At 43.4% G+C, this 20,160-nt stretch overlaps 1 protein-coding gene across 1 annotated transcript in view; it reads left to right on the forward strand.

Moving 5' to 3' along the window:
* Nucleotides 1-18,704, forward strand: part of C12H3orf52 (chromosome 12 C3orf52 homolog) — a 32,847-nt gene extending 14,143 nt beyond the window's left edge. The window contains exons 3-6 of the mRNA XM_037209736.1: nucleotides 4,249-4,376; nucleotides 12,148-12,218; nucleotides 15,960-16,141; nucleotides 17,292-18,704. Of these exons, the coding sequence (XP_037065631.1) occupies nucleotides 4,249-4,376; nucleotides 12,148-12,218; nucleotides 15,960-16,141; nucleotides 17,292-17,296 (386 nt within the window). The 3' untranslated portion in view covers nucleotides 17,297-18,704. The remainder of the gene's footprint in view (nucleotides 1-4,248; nucleotides 4,377-12,147; nucleotides 12,219-15,959; nucleotides 16,142-17,291) is intronic.
* The last annotated feature ends 1,456 nt before the right edge of the window (nucleotides 18,705-20,160 follow it).

The raw sequence follows: 20,160 nt of genomic DNA on the forward strand, positions 1-20,160 counted from the left end.
CTGCTCTTCACCACCGAAAGCCTCCCAGTAGCACCTTACACTGGGAGACAAACTATCAACACATGAGCCTTTGGAGGGCATCTAAGTTCTAAACCATAACAAACGATTATGAAGAGTACGATTTTTTGGATTGGGTTCCAATTTTTTGTAGTTTTCAAATTTTTGGGTAAGATGGCATACTTTTTAGGGTCAGACAAAAAGTATTCAATGATTTACAACAAATAAGAATTCAGGGCTAACCCTCTGTATGGGATTCCCTAAAATGAGTGAGTGAATTTTTAAGACGGCATGCAGTCCTCACGGAATATTTAAAATTATGAATAGCCATTAAATAAAGGCATTTATTATTATAACAGAATCCACAGGAATTTGGGATCAGGTTTTTGAGTTCTTTCCCAGTATAGGTACTTGAGATTCAAGTTTTGTTTTGACTAGACATGTGCAAGAGCTATTCTGGATGTCTGCTAGACATTTTGTGTCAAGGTTTTCATTGGGTGTTGGTTGTTATACAGCCTCTGTCTTGAGTATACCACATTTACAGACTCTCAGAAGGAAAGGAGATGTTGACTAACAATGTTGTTTATCCAAGTAGATGAGGCACAATGGGTCACCCTTGTAAGTCAGGGGCTGATGGGAATCTTTTTCAAATCCAAGCTCCAGTTGCTAGCCCGAAGTCACCCTGAACAGGCCTTTCCAAGGCTGGCAATCTCAGGCCAACTTTGCTAAAAACTCTCTAGGGTGCATTCTTTGCCCCTAATTCCTCATAGTACTATCTCCTTGGGAATAAGTGTCAGAATTCCTCCTCCTCCCCTCCCTTCTCCCTGCCCCTCTCCCTTTCCTTCCCCCGCCTCCTTCTCCCCCTTCTGTTTTTTCAAGACAGGGTTTCTCTGATTAGCCCAGGAAGGCCTGGAACTCAGAGAGATCCCCCTACTTCTGCCTCCTGAGTACTGGGATTAAAGGTGTGAGCCACTGCTAACTGGCAAGTATCAGAATTCTTAGTGTGTGTGTGTGTGTGTATGTGTGTGCGTGTGTGTTTGTTCGTGTATGGAAACTGAAGGATAACTTTGGCTGTTATTCCTCAGGGGCCATTCATCTTGATTTTCAGATGGTATGTCATGTTGGCCTTAAACTCACCAAGTAAGCTAGGCTGGGTGCCCAATGAGCCCTGCCGCTCTGCCTGTCCCCTCCCAGAACGGAAATTAGAAAGAAGTACATACCATCATGCTTGGCTTTTTTGTTTTCTTTTCTAGGATAGTTCTGTTTATTTAAAGTTCAAAATAAGCAAAACTAATCTATGATTACTGAAGTCAGAAAAGACATTCCCTTTTTTGGGTGGGTTAGTGAACAGAAGTTTGGGAGTTAGTGATAGTTTTTTTTTAATTTAAATATTTCTACCAATTTTACAATACATTTTGATCATATTCACCCCTACTCTTCCCCCTAACTCCTCCTAGATCCACCCCTGTCTCCTCACCCCTTCTCGACTTCATGTCCTTGTTTTTTTGTTTTAATAATCTACCAAGGCTAATTTGTTCAGACCATATACTCCTAGGAGTAGGATCATCTCCTGAAGCATGGTTGAGCTATGCTGGTCCTGCCCCTCTCCAGCTGCAGAACTCCAGAGAGTGGGAGCTGCACCTCACCTGGGCAGCATATACAGCTGGCCCTGGTGGTGTGTGTGGGTGCAGGTGAGCCAGCTCTGAGAGTGTGAGCAGGAGAACTGGCCCCACCCCTTGTTGCCTGCAACATTGGGTGAGCTAGCCAGGCAGTGCTGGAGAGCTTAGCCTGGTGGTGAGGATAAGGGAGTGCTGGCAGGCTGATCAATCCAGCTACCACCTAGGCCCAGAACCAGGGCTATGAGTTGGATCACCCCAACATCCACCCCATCTATGCCCTACTGGAGCACATGAAGGGGCTGGTCCTGCAGTCCAAAGCTGCAGGATCTCCATGACACAGGGCAACAACAAGGTATCCAAAAGGAGTCCAAGTGAGGGCCCAGCACTGATAGTGAAGCAGAAGCCAGAGGCCTTGAGCCAAACCAATGACTCATTGCAATGAGCACTCGCAAGTAAGGAGGTACACACTGAAGGGTAAACTGTGTGACTCACTGTGACACACTACAGCCTCCAAGACGAGAGTTTTTGTTTTGTTTTGTTTTAAATTTTATTTTATTTTGTTTATTATAGGTTGCAAGGGCAGAGGGCAGATATGAGGGGATAGGGGAGATGAATGGGATTGGAGTGCATTATGTAAAATCCACAAAGAATCAATAAAAAGTTAAAAAAAAAAACCTCTCTCCCTTCCCTAGAAGCCATTAACTGCCAATAGTTTCTAGGAGGTGGAGGCTCATGGGCCCCTCCTTCCTCCATGTTAGGATGCTGATCAGCCTGATCTCCTGCGGGCCTTCTGCAGACTACCACAGCTGCTATGAGTTCATGAGTGCAGCTGTCCTTCATGTCTAGAAGACATTGTTTCATTCTTGTCTTCCTGACTCCGAGTTCTTACAATCTTTTTGACCCTTCCACAATTGCCTCTGAGCTTTGGCGGTGGGTAGAGTGATGTAGATGTTCCAGTCATGGCTGAACACTCCGCTGAGACTTGTTCTCTGCACTCCGATCAGGTTTGAATTTCTATGTTCACCACCACCCATTGCACAAAAAACTTCTCTGATGAAGTCTGAGAACATCACTAATCTATAAATATAGAGATAGGAATTTAGCGGCAGTTTGCTATTATTATGTCCATTTAGCAGAATAACAGCAGTATGTTTATTCCTGTGGCCTATGAATTCCCCAATCATGGGCTCCTGGACAGATTTTACAAGACCAGATATGAGTTTTCTCTAATGGACTGGATCTTAAATCTAATCAGAGAGCAGTTGGTTATTCCTGTAACATTCTTGTATCTATTGCATCCATGGGCGTATTTTGCTACACTGGTCATTATTGTAGTTCATGGGGGTCACAGCTGGGTAACATTGTTGTACATGTTCATTTGTGTGTGTGCATGCACATGTGGAGGTCACAGGTTGACATCAGGTGTCATCTTCAATTGCTCTCCACTTGGATTTTTGAGACAGCACAGCCCTGCAGTTTATCTGCGTTTCGATCACAAACACTGATGGAAACATCATTCCAGGATGGCCTTTCGAAGTCCAGTAAAAGACGCAGAGTTGGTTACGTATGATGCATAGAATTTGAGGGGGAAGTCTGAGAGCACCTCGTTCCTCAGCAGCCCACGCTTTTCACAGGGCAGATGAGGTGGCCCCCTGTGTGGAGCAAGCCTGTGAGGCTGGAGTGGAGCCAGGAAGGCAGTCATAAACACACTGGTGCCAGCTTCTGGCTCCTGGCTCCTGGCTTTGTGTGGTGTTCCTTCATTCCTCCAGCTCTAACTGTTTAAAAATCAATTAGCTCTAGTCATTAGAACACAGAGCTCATTGTCCTAGGAGTTGCTCTGCAGGCCCTGGGGCTCCAAGTGAAGTTTGGTTTCCCTTCTGCAAATAGAGTACGTCTGCAGCCCTCTTCTGTGGGACACAGGCTGGAGTGATGACTTCATGCCCATGCCCTGTCTCTTGGAACGCTTGGAGACATAAACTCATATCCTCATTTTCTAGTCTTACCTCCATTCTTGTCCATGATATCACTTTCTCTTCATGGTCTTTGACAGCACTGAACTGGAAGCTGGTTCACGGAAGCTGCTTGTGATTACTCCCTATATGTCTTCTGGTGCTTCTCCCGACACCTGAGTACCCAGAAAACCTTCAGGTTCAGTGTCACAAACAAGTTCACAGTTTTCTAGTTCTTTCCTCCTGGTCCTTCCCCTGGCCTATATTCAGTGATGTCAGAGACCCCTTTGCCTTAAAACCAACAAAATGTTGATCACAATGAAGACAAACATCTTTCTTTTATTCTGTTTTGCTGATCAAAGGACGTATTCCTGCTTATACTTACTGACTGTGTCCAGGCTTTAGCTTCCAGGAGTGTGGATAGTTAGGTTAGGTTTAGTTAGAGAAGCCAACAGAATGAATGCCTTTTTTTTCTTTGCTTTGTGTATTTTGAGATCCAGTCTCACCGTGAAGTCATGGGTGTCCTGGAGCTAACTATGTAGATCAAGCTGGCCTGGAACTTGAAGTGGTTCCCTTGCCTCTGTGTTCTGAGATTACAGGTGTGCACCACCACATCTGTCTTTATTAAATTCACTATTTTATGCATATCCTTACTTTTATTTTTACCCCCTGAATCTCTTTAGTAACTTACATCGATGAAGATGAAAATGAAATACCTGAATTATCATCAAACAAAACCTTCTTCATCGTGTTCAAGATTCCAGAGGAGTGTGTTAATGAAGAGGAATTGCATCACTTGCTCACTAAAAGGGTGATTATGCCTTATGTATTGTTTATGGAGCTCTGAACATTGGATTATGAGTTCTGTTAGATCAATCGGCAAAGCTCTAGAGTGAACAGCAGAAGATGCTTATAAATGCATCTTCAGGCGGCAAAGCCGGCAACTGGAATGAGCCTGGCCTGGCCTCCAGCTGTGTGCATCCCAGAAGAGAGCATCCTTCACACATGCTTGTCCTGTATTTCACCCGGCCTGTATTCACTGGTGACCTAATAATGCCAAATTCCAAGGCCACATAGTCCTTGCTTAGGGGGAAGTCCAAGTAGAGGAAGCAATCAAAGTTAAAAAAACAGTGTAGTTATGTCCTAATGCTGAGTTACATACAGTGTTGGCATTCTGTGTGTGTTTGTGTGCAAACGTGTACATGTCATTTATGTGTCTACATGCACATGTGCACATGTGGAGACCAGAGGTTGACATTAGGTGTTTTCTTCAATTGCTTTCCACTTTATTACTATTATTATTTTTTGAGACAGCATTTTTCACTGGGACCCAGAGAGCATCCAGTTTGACTAGGTTGGATGACCAGTGTGCCCTAGGGATCCTGCTGTCTGCCTGCCCAGCACTGTGATTACAGGCAGGTGCTACTACGCTTGACTTTTTATGTGAGTTCTGGAGATTGGACTCAATTCCTCATGCTTATGCTGCAAATGCTTTACTGAATGAGTCATCTCCTCAGTCCATCATACTCATACATCCACAAAGGAGGTATTCAGGATAGTTATAGGAGATATATATATATATATATATATATATATATATATATATATATATATATATTTGTAAAGTGGGGACTGGGAGATGGAACAACACGATATGTATCTACACGTATCATTTCAGGAGTCTGTGCAGCGGTATACTGAGCTTGAGCATTCTGTATTGAGGACACTCAGGGGTTAAATTAGACAGAAAAGTAGGGAGCAGGTCATGGAAATCTCCCCACTTTTGGGTAGACTATGTAAAGATTTTAAGTTGTAGACTGACATGGTTAGATTTTCTTCTTTCTGTGTGGTACTGGACAGTACCTGAAGAGACTAGTGTTGAGGTAATGTAGCAGTGCATCTGAGAAACGAAGGCCGTTTGAATTGGGGCAGTCTTGGGGGCAGTAAGGAAGAGCTCCAATTTAACAGGCATCTTTACTGAGAGGAACCTAGTGTTTGGAAAGGGGAGAAGAAGAGTAGAACTCCAGCCTCCTGGTTGGAAGGCTAGGTGCATGATCTGTGGGACAGGAAATGTAGAGACTTCTGCAAGATGAAGGCTCTGCAGACAGATTGCAGATTTCGTGGGTCAGTCTTGGCTCTCAAAGATGGGAGTTCATGCCAGATCCAGGAATATTCTGAGGCAGGTTCTCACTATGCAGCCCATGCTGTCTTCTTAGTCTCCAGGCTCCTGTTTTAACCTTACCAGTGTGAGGTACGGTAACGCACCATGTAGTGATTGATTGGCTTTCTTCCACTCCTAGACATGTGGAACACCTCACTCCATAAAAATAATACATCCTCTGGTGGTCTGAGCACCGAAGTTTGGTTTTATAGAACTAGAAAGGCTTGAAGAAAGGAACAATGAAACAAGAGTGGAAAGGTCATTCAAAGCGGCTTCCTTGTAAAGCAGAGACAGGGAGATGGAACGGCAGGAAAATAACTGGTTTGTGAAGCATAGGTTGATTCAGAGTATTGGTTTTTACAAGAAAAGAAACAGCCTTGGGGGAACTTCATTATTAAACAAGTTGAAACTGCCCTGATTGGGAAATCTGGCTGTCACTGCAATCCTGATTTCCCAGACAGTTGGATGCACATCTTAGCTTCAGCCTGGTAAGGCAGAAATCCAGCTTTTGTGACCTTGTCTTGATGTTTTAGCTTGGGTCTGTACAGGAGTGTAACAAAAACAACAAAGACTTCCTGTATTTTTAAAATGATTTCAAATAGTTTATTTGTGAGTATGTATGTGTGCCTTTGTGAGTTTATATGCATCACATGGCCAGTGTCCATGGAGGCCAGAGGGTGTCAGATCCACCAGAACTGGAGACAGATGGGTTGTGAGTCACCTGATATGGGTGCTGGTAACCTGAGTCCTGTACAAGAGCAGGAAGTACCTCTAACCACTCTCTCAAGCTACCCTCCTATAATTTTTGTTTAACAGTTCTCATCTTTCAGTTGGGTTTCCACTCTGGTAAAAGTGTAATGAAAACACAGTGCATCAGAGCTACCCTCAATTATTGCCATTCTGAGATTCTAGTCTCAACCCACCATTCCTTGCTCCTGGTGCCTTGGTGTTCACACAGTTCTCTGATGTCATTCTAGCCAAGGACAGCACACTTAATGTCAACAGATTATTAAACACTTAACTTTTGAGTAGGTAGGTGGAATGACTAATGCCTCTAATCCCAGTACTTAGGAGGCTGAGACAGGAAGATTGCAACTTGGGCTATATAATAAAGTTCCACCCCAACCTAGCCTACAGAGTGAAACCCTGTCTCCAAAACCAAAGCAAACCAACTAACCAACCAAACTAAATGAAGAAGTAAAAAATGCCCAAACAAACAAAAACACTTAAAAAAAAAAAAAACCCCTTATTCTTCTCTCTTACATTCCATTCCAACTTCAGGTTCCTCTCCATCCACTCCTCTCAGTCCCTGCCCCAACCTTCTCTCTCTCCCAGATCAACTCTTTCTTTGTTTCCCTTAAGAAAAAAAAAAAAAAGAGCAGGCCTCCCAGGGGTATCCACAGAACATGGCCTAACAAGATACAATAAGACTAGGCACAAACCGTCATATCAAGGCTGGATGAGGCAACCCACAGCAAGAGGAAAAGGGGTCCCAAGCACAGGCTAAAGAGTCAGAGACACCCCCACTCCCATTGTTGGGAGTCCTACAAGAACACTAAGCTATGCGACTATAAGGTGTATGCACAAGACCTAGATCAGAACCATACAGGGTCCGTGTTTGTCACTTCAGCCTCTGTGTGCCCATATGAGCCCTGTTCTTATGATGTCCCTTCTGCTCTACTCATAGATTGGTGCCAACTCAATTGTCATCAGAGCATCATCATCTGGCAACTGATGGAAGCAGATGCAGAGACTCATAGTCAAGCATTAGGCAGAGCTCAGGAATCCCACTGAGGAGGGGGAAGAAGGATTGTAGGAACAAAAACAATTTTCAGAGGATATTGTACACTATAAACATTGCTATTACAACTATCAAGTGGACAGTGTCTAGAGCTTGGAATATGCTCTGTGACTAGGAGTCCTATGAACCCAATGCAAAATCAAGTAGATCAAAGCATGAGATATCTCTATCTCACCAAGTAGTGTTTTTGTTAATTTTTATAGCTGAATTTTTGTAATACCAGTATAGTTATGTGTGCAATGAGAAGTGTCAGCCAGGGCAGTCATCCCTCGATTATTTAGTAGGCAGCATTTCTGTCATTCTGAGGAATGAGTCAGTTAAAGCCAAGAGTGCAATCTCTGTGAAAGAGATTATCAGTGAGATTTTGAATATTGCCATTAAGGGTGTTACTGAAGTTATCGAGAGATCTCTTAGGAAATGCTGATATGTCCCAACTACAACAACAAAAAGACCCTTAGAATGTGCACTAACTGTGCACCAGCCATGAATTCCATCTTTTAATTTGCAATTTTAGCTTTGACCATTTTGCTGAGAGTCTGCTATGTGCAAACAGAGTTCTAGATCCTAGGATAGACTTAGGAAGAAGTGTGGGGAAAGAGCAGGTTGGGACTAATGGTAGGTATTGGGGAGATGGCTGTGGAAACATGAAGACCTGAGTTTCGATCCTCAAAACCCATGTGAAGCAGTCAGGCATGGATGCCTGAATCTATAATCCTATGGGTGGTGAGAGAGTCAGGAATGGGAGACTGAAGATCCCTAGAGCTTGCTAGCCACCTAGTCTAGCTATTTGATGAGCTCTGGATTCAGGGAGGGAGACTAGCTTAAAAGGTGAGGTGGAGAGCAACAGGGAAAGAGGACTTCTGGTACAACAGGTATACACACACAAATATATATTAAACATGCACACACACACAAGTTTTTACAAAGAATGATTGGCACAACCTACAAGAAGGGAGGCATATGGTTATTATTTATTATCAGTGTTTTTAGTGCTGGGAAAACATCCTTTGCAGCATTCCCCACCTGTCAGCACTTTCCCTTCATGCTGAGCAGTGGAAGTTGCCTTCCAGAACCCGAATGTCCCCTCTTGTCCATCATCCATCTTCTTCATACTGGAGCTTAAGAACTGAGATGACTTCTTTCTCTCTCCTGCCCCCTGCCGCAAAGCTCTTATTACGTTATGTTTTTTCCCTTTCTTGATAATTCGGTGGAAGATGCGTACCTCCATTGCTTCACCTTCTGTGGGTAATGAGGTAAAATAGGAATGATTTGGACTTCATGTCTATCATACCTAAAAGTAAATTTGGCCCTCAGAATTTACTAGTTGTGTATGAAGAAACTAGCAAGTTTTTAACATCTTGGAATACTGGTTCTTAATCTGTAGAGAGAAAGTGACAAAATGTCTGTTATGTGAGATCCTTATAAAGGTTCCATTTCTAATATTAGAGTTATACAAGTCCTAAGCATCACTGAGTTTCCATAGGGTTAGGTGGGAGTGCTTGGTTGTGCAACCTTCTTGAGATTAGATAGGAAAGAAGGTGTGCACTTTCATAGGGTTCTACTAGGTTATATGTTACAGTGCTTACTATTTGATAAATTCATGGCTCACTAAGGCTTTCTGGTATACCTGGAGATGGCTAGCTCATCACAAAGTTACCACCGGTAAAGCAATAGGCTCAGAGCAGTGTCTGGATGGAGGCTGCAAGCTGGGTAGGAGTGGATCCGGCCCTGTTTTTGATGTAGCTGTTACTCTAATGCCAGAGCTATTTCCATGCTGAGAGTGGTACCAGATCCCAGTCCTGACTTATCCTAGAGCTAGTGTGTTGGAGAACAAGGTTCTAACTTTCCAACGTAAATGCAGAAGGAACACAGTGCTAATTTCATCAGCCATCTGTTCCTTTACAAAGCAGTTAGGATTTGTATCTCTAAAACTTGATGGGAGGACTAATCAAAGGCTGGGGAGATAGCTCAGCTGTTTAGAGGACTTTTTTGCTGTTGCAGAGGATATAGGTTTGGTTCCCAGTATTCACGTGACTAAATAAGAATAAATAAATAAATAAATAAGAATTATGGGTTAATTTAAGTGCAAGAGCTAATTAGTAAGCCTGAGCTACGGGTCAAGCATTTATAATTAACATAAGCCTCTGTGTGGTAATTTAGGAAGTGACTGCTGGGTATTTGGGAGTTGCTGGAGGGACAGAAACCTCTGCTTACACACAAGATCTGTAATTCTAGTTCCAGGGATCCAGTGCCTTCTCCTGCCTCCAGAGGCACCAAGTACATGTACAGTACATGTACAGATATGCAGACAAAATGCAGAGAAATAAAAATAATTTTTAAAGATCAGAAAAAGATGATGCCATATAATACCAACAACTACTGTTTGAAAATAAAACCAATCACTCCAAATAGATAGGAAAAAAGTTAAGAAAAGGAAATAACAGATGATTCAGAGATAAGAGGTCCTAAAGAGTTGAACACATGGAAAGATGCTCCCCCTCTAGTAGGAAAGGTAGTATATACAATGTGAGACATGATCCTACATTCCCCAGATTGGAAAAAGCTTTTAAGTCTAGTAAGAATATGGGGAATTGAATGGATATGAGTGTAAGAAGGAGAGAAAAATGGCGAACATTCAACAAGAATGAGTTGAGTTGAAGATGCAACTGCTTTTGGACCAATAATTCCATTTCTGGCTGTATACCTGGGGAGAGTCTCACGTGAACAAAGAGGTGCACAGAGATGTCTGGGGATGATTGCATCAGCACAGTTTATGACAGAGACAACATGGAAGGAAGTCATATGGTCATCAGTTGGGAAATGGATGAGCTGCGGTAATGACTTAATGCAGTTATGTGGGAGATGGACTGAAGGGGCTTCACTGAGATGTTTTTTAGGCATAAATCTCAAATGTAATTTTCAGTTAAAAAAAGCAAATCTTAAATTGTACACAATGGTACACACCTGTGGTCTTAGCTACTTGGGAATCTGAGGCAGGAAGATACTGAGTCAGGAGTTTGAGACCAGCTTGATTAAAATATTGAGAATATATCTAAAGAAAAAAAAAGCACAAACAAAAAAGCAGCTCTTAGAAGATGATATAGAATGCATTTTATTTGAATAAAAATATAAATAACATGTTGTTATGATTCTATAAAGAAGTAGTGATTCCTAAACATAGAAGAAAAGCTAGATACCAATGTCAGGATGATGGTTAGTACCCTGGAAGGGAGAAAGAATGTCCTCAATTCTTAATTTACGGTTCCAAGACTTTTGGTGGTGTAAATCCACACATACACAGCCTTTCTGGTTTTGACTTTAATGACAATATTTAGACAATTTGCATGAGTATCGCACCTTACTATAAAACAGGCCTGTGTTAGATTGGTCTGCCCAATTGTAGGCTAATGAAAGAAAGTGTTTGGGGGCATGTTGAAAGTAGACCAGGCTAAGCCACAATGTTGAGTATGTTAGATATACTAAATGCATTTCTATCATTTTTAATTTGCATGCCAAGTAACAGATTTTCTTATGGTGTTTTCATACACACACAGTTTTGTCTGTTACTCCTGTCGGCTCCTCTCCCCTGTCTCCTAGCCCCTATCCTTGCCATACTCATCTGCCTAGGAATTCCCCCTTCCTCTTTCACAGCACATGGGTTCTATTAGTCTCCCCGCCCTCTCTCTTAAAGATTCATTTGCCCAATCTCACGGGCCTCCCTTTGGTTTTGCGGCCTCTACCTACCCTTGCCCCCTCATTTGTATACTTTTGATAATTTCAATCTGAATTTGTTTTTATCAGAAAATAACTCTGTCATAGACTATGGAGCTACTGCATAGCAAAAAGTGAAGGCATGAAGTGTAGGTGGTGGAAACATGGGTATTGTCATGTTTTAGGATACATGCAAATTTTACTGCAAAGCCTCCATATCTTTGGGACTTCATCACTTTGTTCTCTTGCCTGGGCAAGTGCTAGACCTGACACTCAGGATAGCTATTTCTCCTAACAATGAAGTTCTGCAGAAGGGAGAAAGAAGCCCATGAACAGCGATTTGTCCCTGGTGCTGAGTGGCTTGTGCTGAATTGATCCCTTTCCCTGGCCCCACCGCCCCCAGTGTTTAGTGGTGCTTCTGTGAGCTTCTGCTAGGGATCGCTGACCCTAGTACCACTAAGGATACCAAGTGCCAGCTCAACTCTTAAGCGATGTTGAGAACTCCCAGCCAGTCACTTGGACCTTACCAATGAACCCATTTTGATTTTTTTTTTTTTTTGACAGTCTGATTATGTAGCCCTGACTGACTTAGAACTCACTATGAAGACCAGGCTTACCTTGAACTCCTGGGCAGTCTGGCTTCCTCAGCTTTCCAAATGCTGAGGATTATAGGCATGTACCTGGCTCTCAATGAGACTCTTATTAGTTAGAACATTGAGAACTCACTGAGTGTTAACTTGAGCTTTGATCTGTGGTCAGCTTACACTTCCTTACTCTTAGTCCAGAGCTCCCAGACAAGTGAATTCCTAGCAGTGAATTCCTCTTTGTTCTGTAGTCGTATGCGTTTGTAGGTGATGTGCAAGATGGTCACAAGTGACTTGTATGTTTTTTTTCTTGCTGTGTGTTTAGCTCACGGACACATATAAAGAGTCCCCATCTCTGAGCCGTTATTTCACTTCTGCTGACATCGTGGATTTCAGGTAAGAGAATAGAACTTTACTATCTTTCTCAGAAGAACACCCACCCACCTTCCCAACCCATCATTATTTTCCCACAATGATTTCCTTGGGCCTTGGTGCAGGAAAGGGGCGGATAATAGAATCACAGTGTCATGCTGGGATGGTTTCTGGAAACTGCCTAGCTCAGTTGATATCTCACAATGCAGAAAAAAAGGAAATCACAGACTAACTATGTGATTCAACTAAGGCCACACACAGAGAGGAAAAGTCTGTCCAAGGGAAACATTTCTGTTTAACAACAGATATGCAAATAAATTAAAGGCAGAAATAGACATAAACCTCAGAGAGTGATGTACTGGAAGTGACATGATCTATATGGCACAAAAGTGATTTAGGACTATATTCTCCTCATGTAATATTGAGAATATACAGACACACCTGTCAGCCACGTCTATCTTCTGCCTCCTTTATGTGCTACCACTGATGACTAATTACTCTCACCCCTACAAAATTAACATCCCTCACTGTTTGCCTTGTTTTTTTCCTGTGAACATATTTACTATACACAGTGTGTGTCTATACACATACTTTTTCTTTTTAATTCCATGTATTTTTTAATAGTTTGAGGATATAGACCAAAGTGTGTGTGTGTGTGTGTGTGTGTGTGTGTGTGTGTGTGTAGTCATTTAATTAATTATCATTTTATATCACAGACATGACTGGAAGTATTTTAAACAAGATTTCCGTGACAAAGCTTTATTGTCCATTGGTCCTCAGGTGTCACTGGGAGGTAGCCACTCAGGTCCGTCGTGTTATGTATTGACCCTCCCACTCAAGCCAGAGTGTCAGTAGAACTGACAGGAGCCCATGACACCAGTGCTGACCTGATGGGGTAGGACTAGAAAGGATCTGAAGTCTGGGGCCACTGTCCTTCTTCTCCATAAGTCTCTGTAGGCACGTGCTGCCCAATTCTGACCCCGCTGCCTTTCATCATAGGTCACCAGCACAAAAATAGAAGTAGGAAAGGGAGAAGTGCACAGCCAGACCTCACATGCTTTGATTGACCCAACTTTCAAAGTCGAGATGAGGGAGGATGATTCCCCCACCCCAGAGCCTTTGGGTCTTTCCAAGAATCTGTCCTTATGCTATGGATATAAAGGCTCTGGGGTTAGTAGACATTGTGGAAACGCACCAGAAAACTGAACAAAACAGCTCTAGAAGTCAGGCCAAGATGTAATATTAGAGAACTCTCTACCCCCCACACTCCCAGCTGAGGCCTAAACTCAGGGCCTTAAACTTGCTTGCTAGGCAAGCGCTCTATTACTGAGCTAAATCCCCAGACCCCTACAGAATTTGTTTTTACAAGTTATTTGGGGGCTGAAGAGATGGCTCAGCTGTTGAGAGCACTTTCTGTTCTTCCAGGGAACCTGAGTTCAGTTCCCAGCACCCATGTTTGGTAGCTCACAACCACCTGACTCCAGTTCCAGGGGATCTAACATCCCTATGGGGACACACACACACACACACACACACACACACATACACACACACACATCTTAAAAAAAGTGTTTTTTTGAAAGAAAAATCCAAGGACTTCAGTATTTCTGATAAAGAAATTCTAATATATATATTCTATATAGGGTTTCTTTCAGTGTAGCCTTGGCTGTCCTGGAACTTGCTCTGTAGACCAGATTGAACTTGAAATCAGAGATCCACCTGCCTCTGTCTCCCAAGTGCTGGGATTAAAAGTATGTGCTGCCACTGCCTGGTACAACCCCCCCCCCCTTTTTTTTTGAGGAAGGGTCTGATGTAGTCCAGCTGACCTCAAACTCATGTAACCAAGGTTGACCTTAAGCTTCAGAGTCTCCTGCCTCTGCACGATGGGATGACAGGCATGTTTCATCACACCAGGTTTTATGTAGTACTGGGGTTTAAAGGGTTTCATACATGATACACCAACAATCCACCAACCAAGCCATACCCCAGCCCACATTTTTGTTGTATTTTAAAAGCTTACTTAACGTTTTGAAAATATTGACCTGAGAAACAAAGATCACCACATCTAAAAGAATGCCCTTGCTTGTGGGAAAAGATACCCCTGTCCCTGGCTCATGCATTTGTGTCTACAGAGAGTTCTTGACCTTGGACCAGGATTGGCTCAGGAGAAACCTGAAAGTACTGTTTGCTGTATCAGTTGCCGGACCCACTGCAGTGGTGGGCAGCTGTGGGAAAGCCCACAGAAAAACATCTCTCAAATTTCTGCCCTTTGTAAATCCACCTGGGGAGTTGGTGTTGGGGAGGCAGGGGTGAGAGGGATGGAGTTCGCAGACTGGGTCGGGCCGCTTGATACTCTTACTTTGCTTCCAGCTTGATCTTCTGAAAGTCCACCTCAGGCCCCTTTCATTAGCTAGCCCAGATCCTTAGCATGGAGGGTTGCTTCTTGCCCTCCTGGCCATCCTCCTTAGTGATGATAAATCACATCGCTCAGGGATAATTAAGGACACCCACAACCTCGGGTAGCTGGAATGGAGTCAGAAAAATGGGCTTTTAAGCCTACCTTTAGTGGAATACTGGTTCCTGGGCTTTGTTAGAGTCTAAACTTCGTTATTTATTTGGTTCACAGAACTTGGCACACTTCTTTGCTGTTTGGGAAAGTTAACAAACTGAGTCAACCCTTGCATTTTAAAATGTAGTCATTAGCCTATGTGATGTCTGGCCTCAAGAGGGCGCTCTTTGCCTATCCTTAGAAGGGCAGTGGACTGATTAAGAGACTGAAGCATCTATAAAACTCCGCCTGGAAGAATCTCTCTGATGTGACTACTTGTTAATTTTTTTTATTGCTGAGCCTAATCTGGGTCATTTTGACCATAGAAATAGAATAACTGTGAGGTAGTGTCTAAAGGGCAGCTCAAGCTACTAATTAAGGATAAATCTATAATTACTTTCACTATAAAAAAAATTGGAAAAAAAAAATGTGTCCCGAAAGATGAAAGGGTTAGGGCCTCCTCAGGGTTGAAAATTCCTTAGGCTTCATTACTAAAAGATAAATTTGGTCCTTATGACTTAGAGGACTCCGGAAGTGGACATGGGAAGCATCCCCACCCCACTGCTGGTGCACAGGGCATTTTCTGGGAGATCAAGAGGTCTGGAGCTAACTCAGGGTAATGAGCCTTGGGTCAGACTATAATCATTTTTATAGGTTAACTGGTTAAACTTGGGAGAGCGTATGATCAAAGTGTGTGTGTGTGTGTGTGTGTGTGTGTGTGTGTGTGTGTGCGTGCGCGCGCGCGGAAACTTACGAAAGAATAAATAACATTTTTAAAGAACTCATGAAACTGACTAGCTCTGTTGTGTCCACATGGTGGCAGCACTGAGAACAGGGGAATGGGGATAGAGGAAGGGGAGAAAGGCCAGGCTCCCTGCTCGCCCTGTGGTATGAAAGGCTGATGTTGTATGGGTGCTGTGACAACTCTCAGTCTTTCTTTATGATAGCTGGGCTGTGTCCTGCCCTTCCAAAGGCCACTCTCAGCGGACCCCTAAAGTGTGAGCGGTTGGTGGTGGTTGTGTGATGGCCAGAGGAGGAGGACTCTAGGTAGAGCATTCTCCTAGGCTAGTGCGCCCTCTGAAGCTGGTTACAGAAGATGTGGAGCTAAGGAAGTGTTAATGCTAAAAGTGGTGTCTGAGCCTCAGCCTCACTGTGATTCCGTTTATTCATCATAATGTCTGTCGTCTGTCTGTCTGTTTTACCGGTTTGGCCTCCAGTGCTGAAAACGCCACGGTAACCTATCACTTGCAGTTTGGAGTTCCAGCTGAAGATGATGGCTTCATGGAGTACATGATGAGTGAAGAGCTGGTGCTTGGCATTATGAGACAGAACCTTCACGATAAGAATATATCCAGTTGTGAGAGTCTCGGGCTTGATCCGGAATCCCTCTTGCTCTACGGTAAGTAGAGAAAGCCAAGAAGCGGGACTTGGAATGATGAGCAAGCGAACAGACAAGGGCAGGTGGCCTGGTTTGGCAGTACTGGTGCCTTGCATTGTGTCCAATCATTTATCCATTCACTCTTCCTCAAATCACTTTCTTGCTCTGGAACTTACAACCCATAAGCAGACAGGGTAGTGAGGAGGCACCGTAGGAAAGAATCAACCACGGTTACTGAGAACCCCACTGCAGAAGAGCAGCCTCTCTCCATGTAGTGTCCACCAGGGCCGATGTGAGTACCTCCACCTAAGCCAGCCACCCAACACCACCACGTTCCTTGTCAGTTTCTCCTGGCACACTGAAGGTGGTTGGAGGTGCTCAAACTTTAGCTATTGTCACAGTTAGATCACAAAGAAGTATCAAATGTCAAAATGCCTTCATTATCCAAAAGGCTCCAGCATAGTTATCACTGCTCGTACCAAAATAAATGAGCATCCATTTACTTTGCAAATAAAAGATGAATTATTTTGCAAGTAAGTGAGCCCTTTGAAGAGTATTCAGCATGCATGCATGTCTACATATATGCCTGTGTGCATTTGTGCAGGCATACAGAATGTAAAGTGTCTCTATTCAGATTTGACGGCGATCCCGATTTGGCGCAAGATTTTTATACTCAGACTCAATAAAACCATATACAAAACACAAAATGTTCAAAGCCATTTTGGTTTTTGGAAATTAGTGACTGGCCTAGTTTCACTTCTGTGGCTGGGTTAAAACCCAATTTCAGGTTCCAGTTTGTGACTGCAGGGAGCTCAGAGCAGCAGGAACTTCCAGTTTCTGGTCACATCAGAGCCCCCGTCAAGAGCAGAGGGGAATGAACACACTCACACTTAGTGCTCCACTATTTTCTCTACCCTTGCAGAATCCCGAGCTCCAGACTGGGGAATGGCACTGCCCACTTGCAGACTGAGCCCTCTCACATTGATGAAGGCAATCAACCCAGCATTCCTCCCTCTCCCCGCAGCTGCTCCCCACCCCCAGACACACAGGCCAAGCTAACCAAGTCAACTCCTTACTGAGATTGTTTTCCCCGGTGATTCTATCTCAGGTCACGTGGACAACGGAAACTAAGCCTGCCCGTAACTTTGGTTTGTCTTCGCCTTCTTTCTAGAATGAGGCGGTGGAGGTTGGTCTGTGTCGGAAAGCAGTGCTCTGCAGTCTCAGAGTGAAGAGAATGCAGAAACCTATCCAGCAGTGAGTGGCCAGAAGGAGGAGATGGTCCTCCCACTGATTCTGCACAGATAGGAAGTCTGGCTCCATATCCAGAATTCGTGAAAGCTGTTCCTGAGAGCTGTCCCAATGGGGTTCAGGTGCTAGATGAGGTCTGGGATGGATCAAAGATCCCACAGCACGAGCTTCCTGCTGCCTTGGAAGCACTGGCTGCCTCTGCTCACACATGGATGTTATTCCTGTAGAGCAAGGAGAGTACCTGGCTTTGTTTAAGGCAGGGTTCTGTTAGCCTGGGCTGATGTGGCAAGGCGGAGAGCAAGTAGTCAGGGGAAGGATGCGGAACCGAGTCAGTTGGTCATTCAAGCTGGAGCCCCGCCCCAATTATATTTAATGGACCCCTAAGCTAAGGGTGGGAGGAAGAGAAAGGTACTTCCAAGACCTAAGGAGCGTAGCTCTTCATTTACTTCCACTACCTCCACCTGTATAGGTGTGTGAACAGCTGAGCTCAGGCACATCACTGAGTGTTACGTATAGAAATATGTTCGATGCATCTTCTTTCTCTTTTCTTTATTGTTCCTGAGATGCCTCAGTATCTTTTTTTTTTTGAAAACATAAGTCTGTGAGTTTTGAACATGTGCTGTCCTTTAAGAGTGTTTATTATTGTTATTGTAAAAGTCATCAAAGGATCATTAGGATTACTTAACTCCTGCTGCTAATACCACACACTGGCTTTGCATCACCACCAGCCTTCCTGTAAGACACAGTTTCTTGAGTTGTTGTGTGTGTGTCTTATGGCAGATGGTTGCTAAGCAGAGGGTTGCTGTCCTTTTGAAACTGTCAAAAGAGGCATGCCTGTCCCTTGGGAGGCCAGGAGGAAGTTAGTGACTGTATCTGTCCTCTGTACATAGAGAATGCCTGTCATGAGGGAATAGAGTATTTGTTTTGTTGGGGAAATTGTCTTCTTGGATATTTTCTGGGACAGAGGTTTTTATTTTATTGTTGTATAATGAGAAATCTCCCAGCCTGATACCTCAGATGGATTAGCCACGGATGCAGGTCACTGCAGCAGGCAACTATGCGAGCCTGTGTCAAGTGAAGGGTTCGGGACAATGTGAATTTGCTTTCTTATTTAACTACTATATACTATAGTAATAATAATTGCTATATTGTAATTTATTGTTTCATTTTCAGTATAGTTCCTTAAACTACTAAAGCAGGTGGATGTTTCTTCTTCCCCTTTATTTTTTACACGTCAAATGTGAACCTCCCTATGTGTGTACTCTTTTGAAAGCAATGAGGAATTTTAATACAAAATGATTTTAAAACATGTACAATAAATTATTTTTGCAAATGTGTTGGTCTATCATCTGCCTCTCAGGTCTTCCGTCCCTAAGGCCATGTGTCTAAGGCCATGTGTTAGGTGAGCATTTTGCAGAAAACGGGGGATAAAAGTGACTGTGTGCATGGAGGCAGCTTCCTCTTCTGTGTGAAAAAGATGAAGGTCATTTTGGGCTGGGATTGGCTGTGCCCTTTCATTTCCAGGGTGAGTGGAAATGCTCCACTCCCCCGCTTCTCTATAGTTCTTCTTAGGCTGAGTGTTACAGTATCAATCTGCACTGTCCCCCACAGGCTTGTGTGTCAAACACCTGTTTCACAGTAAGCCATACTGTTTCGGGAGGCTGTAAAACCTTTAGGAGGTTCGGCTCACTGGCCAAAGGAGACTGCTAGAGGCAATCATTTGAAGGTTGTAGTGCAGTCCACTTTGTCTAAGCTCCGTTTTCTGTTCCCCAATCCACCACAACGTGGAATCCCCCTCCATGTGCTCTTGCTGCCATTAATTGCGCTTTCCTGTTATGATGGACTGAAACCATGAGCTAAAATAAATGTTTTCCCCATTGGGTAGGCCTGGAAGGATGGGTCTGTTGGTGTTTGGAGATGGGGTTTGCTTTGTTCCTTTTTTTTTGGGGGGGGGGAGGCACTAAAATGTAAATACCTTAGTTTTGATTTTTTTGACAACTTGACCATAGAGAAGACTTTCCTAGCTTTGACTTTTGAGTGTAATACATTATGGGTAACTAAAGCGTACTGAGATGTTTGGTAAAAATAATCCCATGCACATATACATTGTTTTGTTGCAGAAGGCAGGTTGTGTGGTCACCACACCTCTTAATGACAGGAATAATGCCTGGTGCATCATAAGGTTCAACAAGTACCTGAGAAATAATTGGAAGACTTAGGTGAAAAAATTGTTGCTTTCAGAAAGTCATTTAGCTATGGATAGAAGGAACACTTGTCCTGTTGTCTACTAAATTTCTAGCCATGTGTCCAAATTTTTAGCTTGGCAATTTAATTTTTTTTCTAAAGATTTTTTTTTCATGTTTTAAAAATGTTTATTTAGTTAGTTTTATTTACGTGTCTGTGCTTGAGTGTAGGAATGTGCACCACATGTGTGTATGAGTCCGAGGAGATCAGAAGAGGGCAGCAGATCTCCTGGAACTGGAATTGTAGGCAGCTGTGAGTGTCACAGTGGTGCCGGGACTGACCCTAGGTCCCCTGCAAAAGCAGCAAGCATTTTTAATCACTGAGCCATCTCTCTAGCCACCTGTAGATGTGAGTCATTTGTTTTTGTGCATGCATAGGCAATGCCCATGAAGAAGACAATAAAAGAAGTTGCTAATGTTATTAGACAAACAAGATCTGCATGTATGAAACAGGAAACAGCAGAGAAAAAAATAGCCAGGTTTAACTGTGAACAATGTAGACAAACTGTAGGGTTGGGGGCAGTCAGAGAAAAGAATGGTCAGTGGAAT

The sequence above is a fragment of the Peromyscus leucopus genome, chromosome 12 (genome assembly GCF_004664715.2).
Source record: "Peromyscus leucopus breed LL Stock chromosome 12, UCI_PerLeu_2.1, whole genome shotgun sequence".
Taxonomy (NCBI): domain Eukaryota; kingdom Metazoa; phylum Chordata; class Mammalia; order Rodentia; family Cricetidae; genus Peromyscus; species Peromyscus leucopus.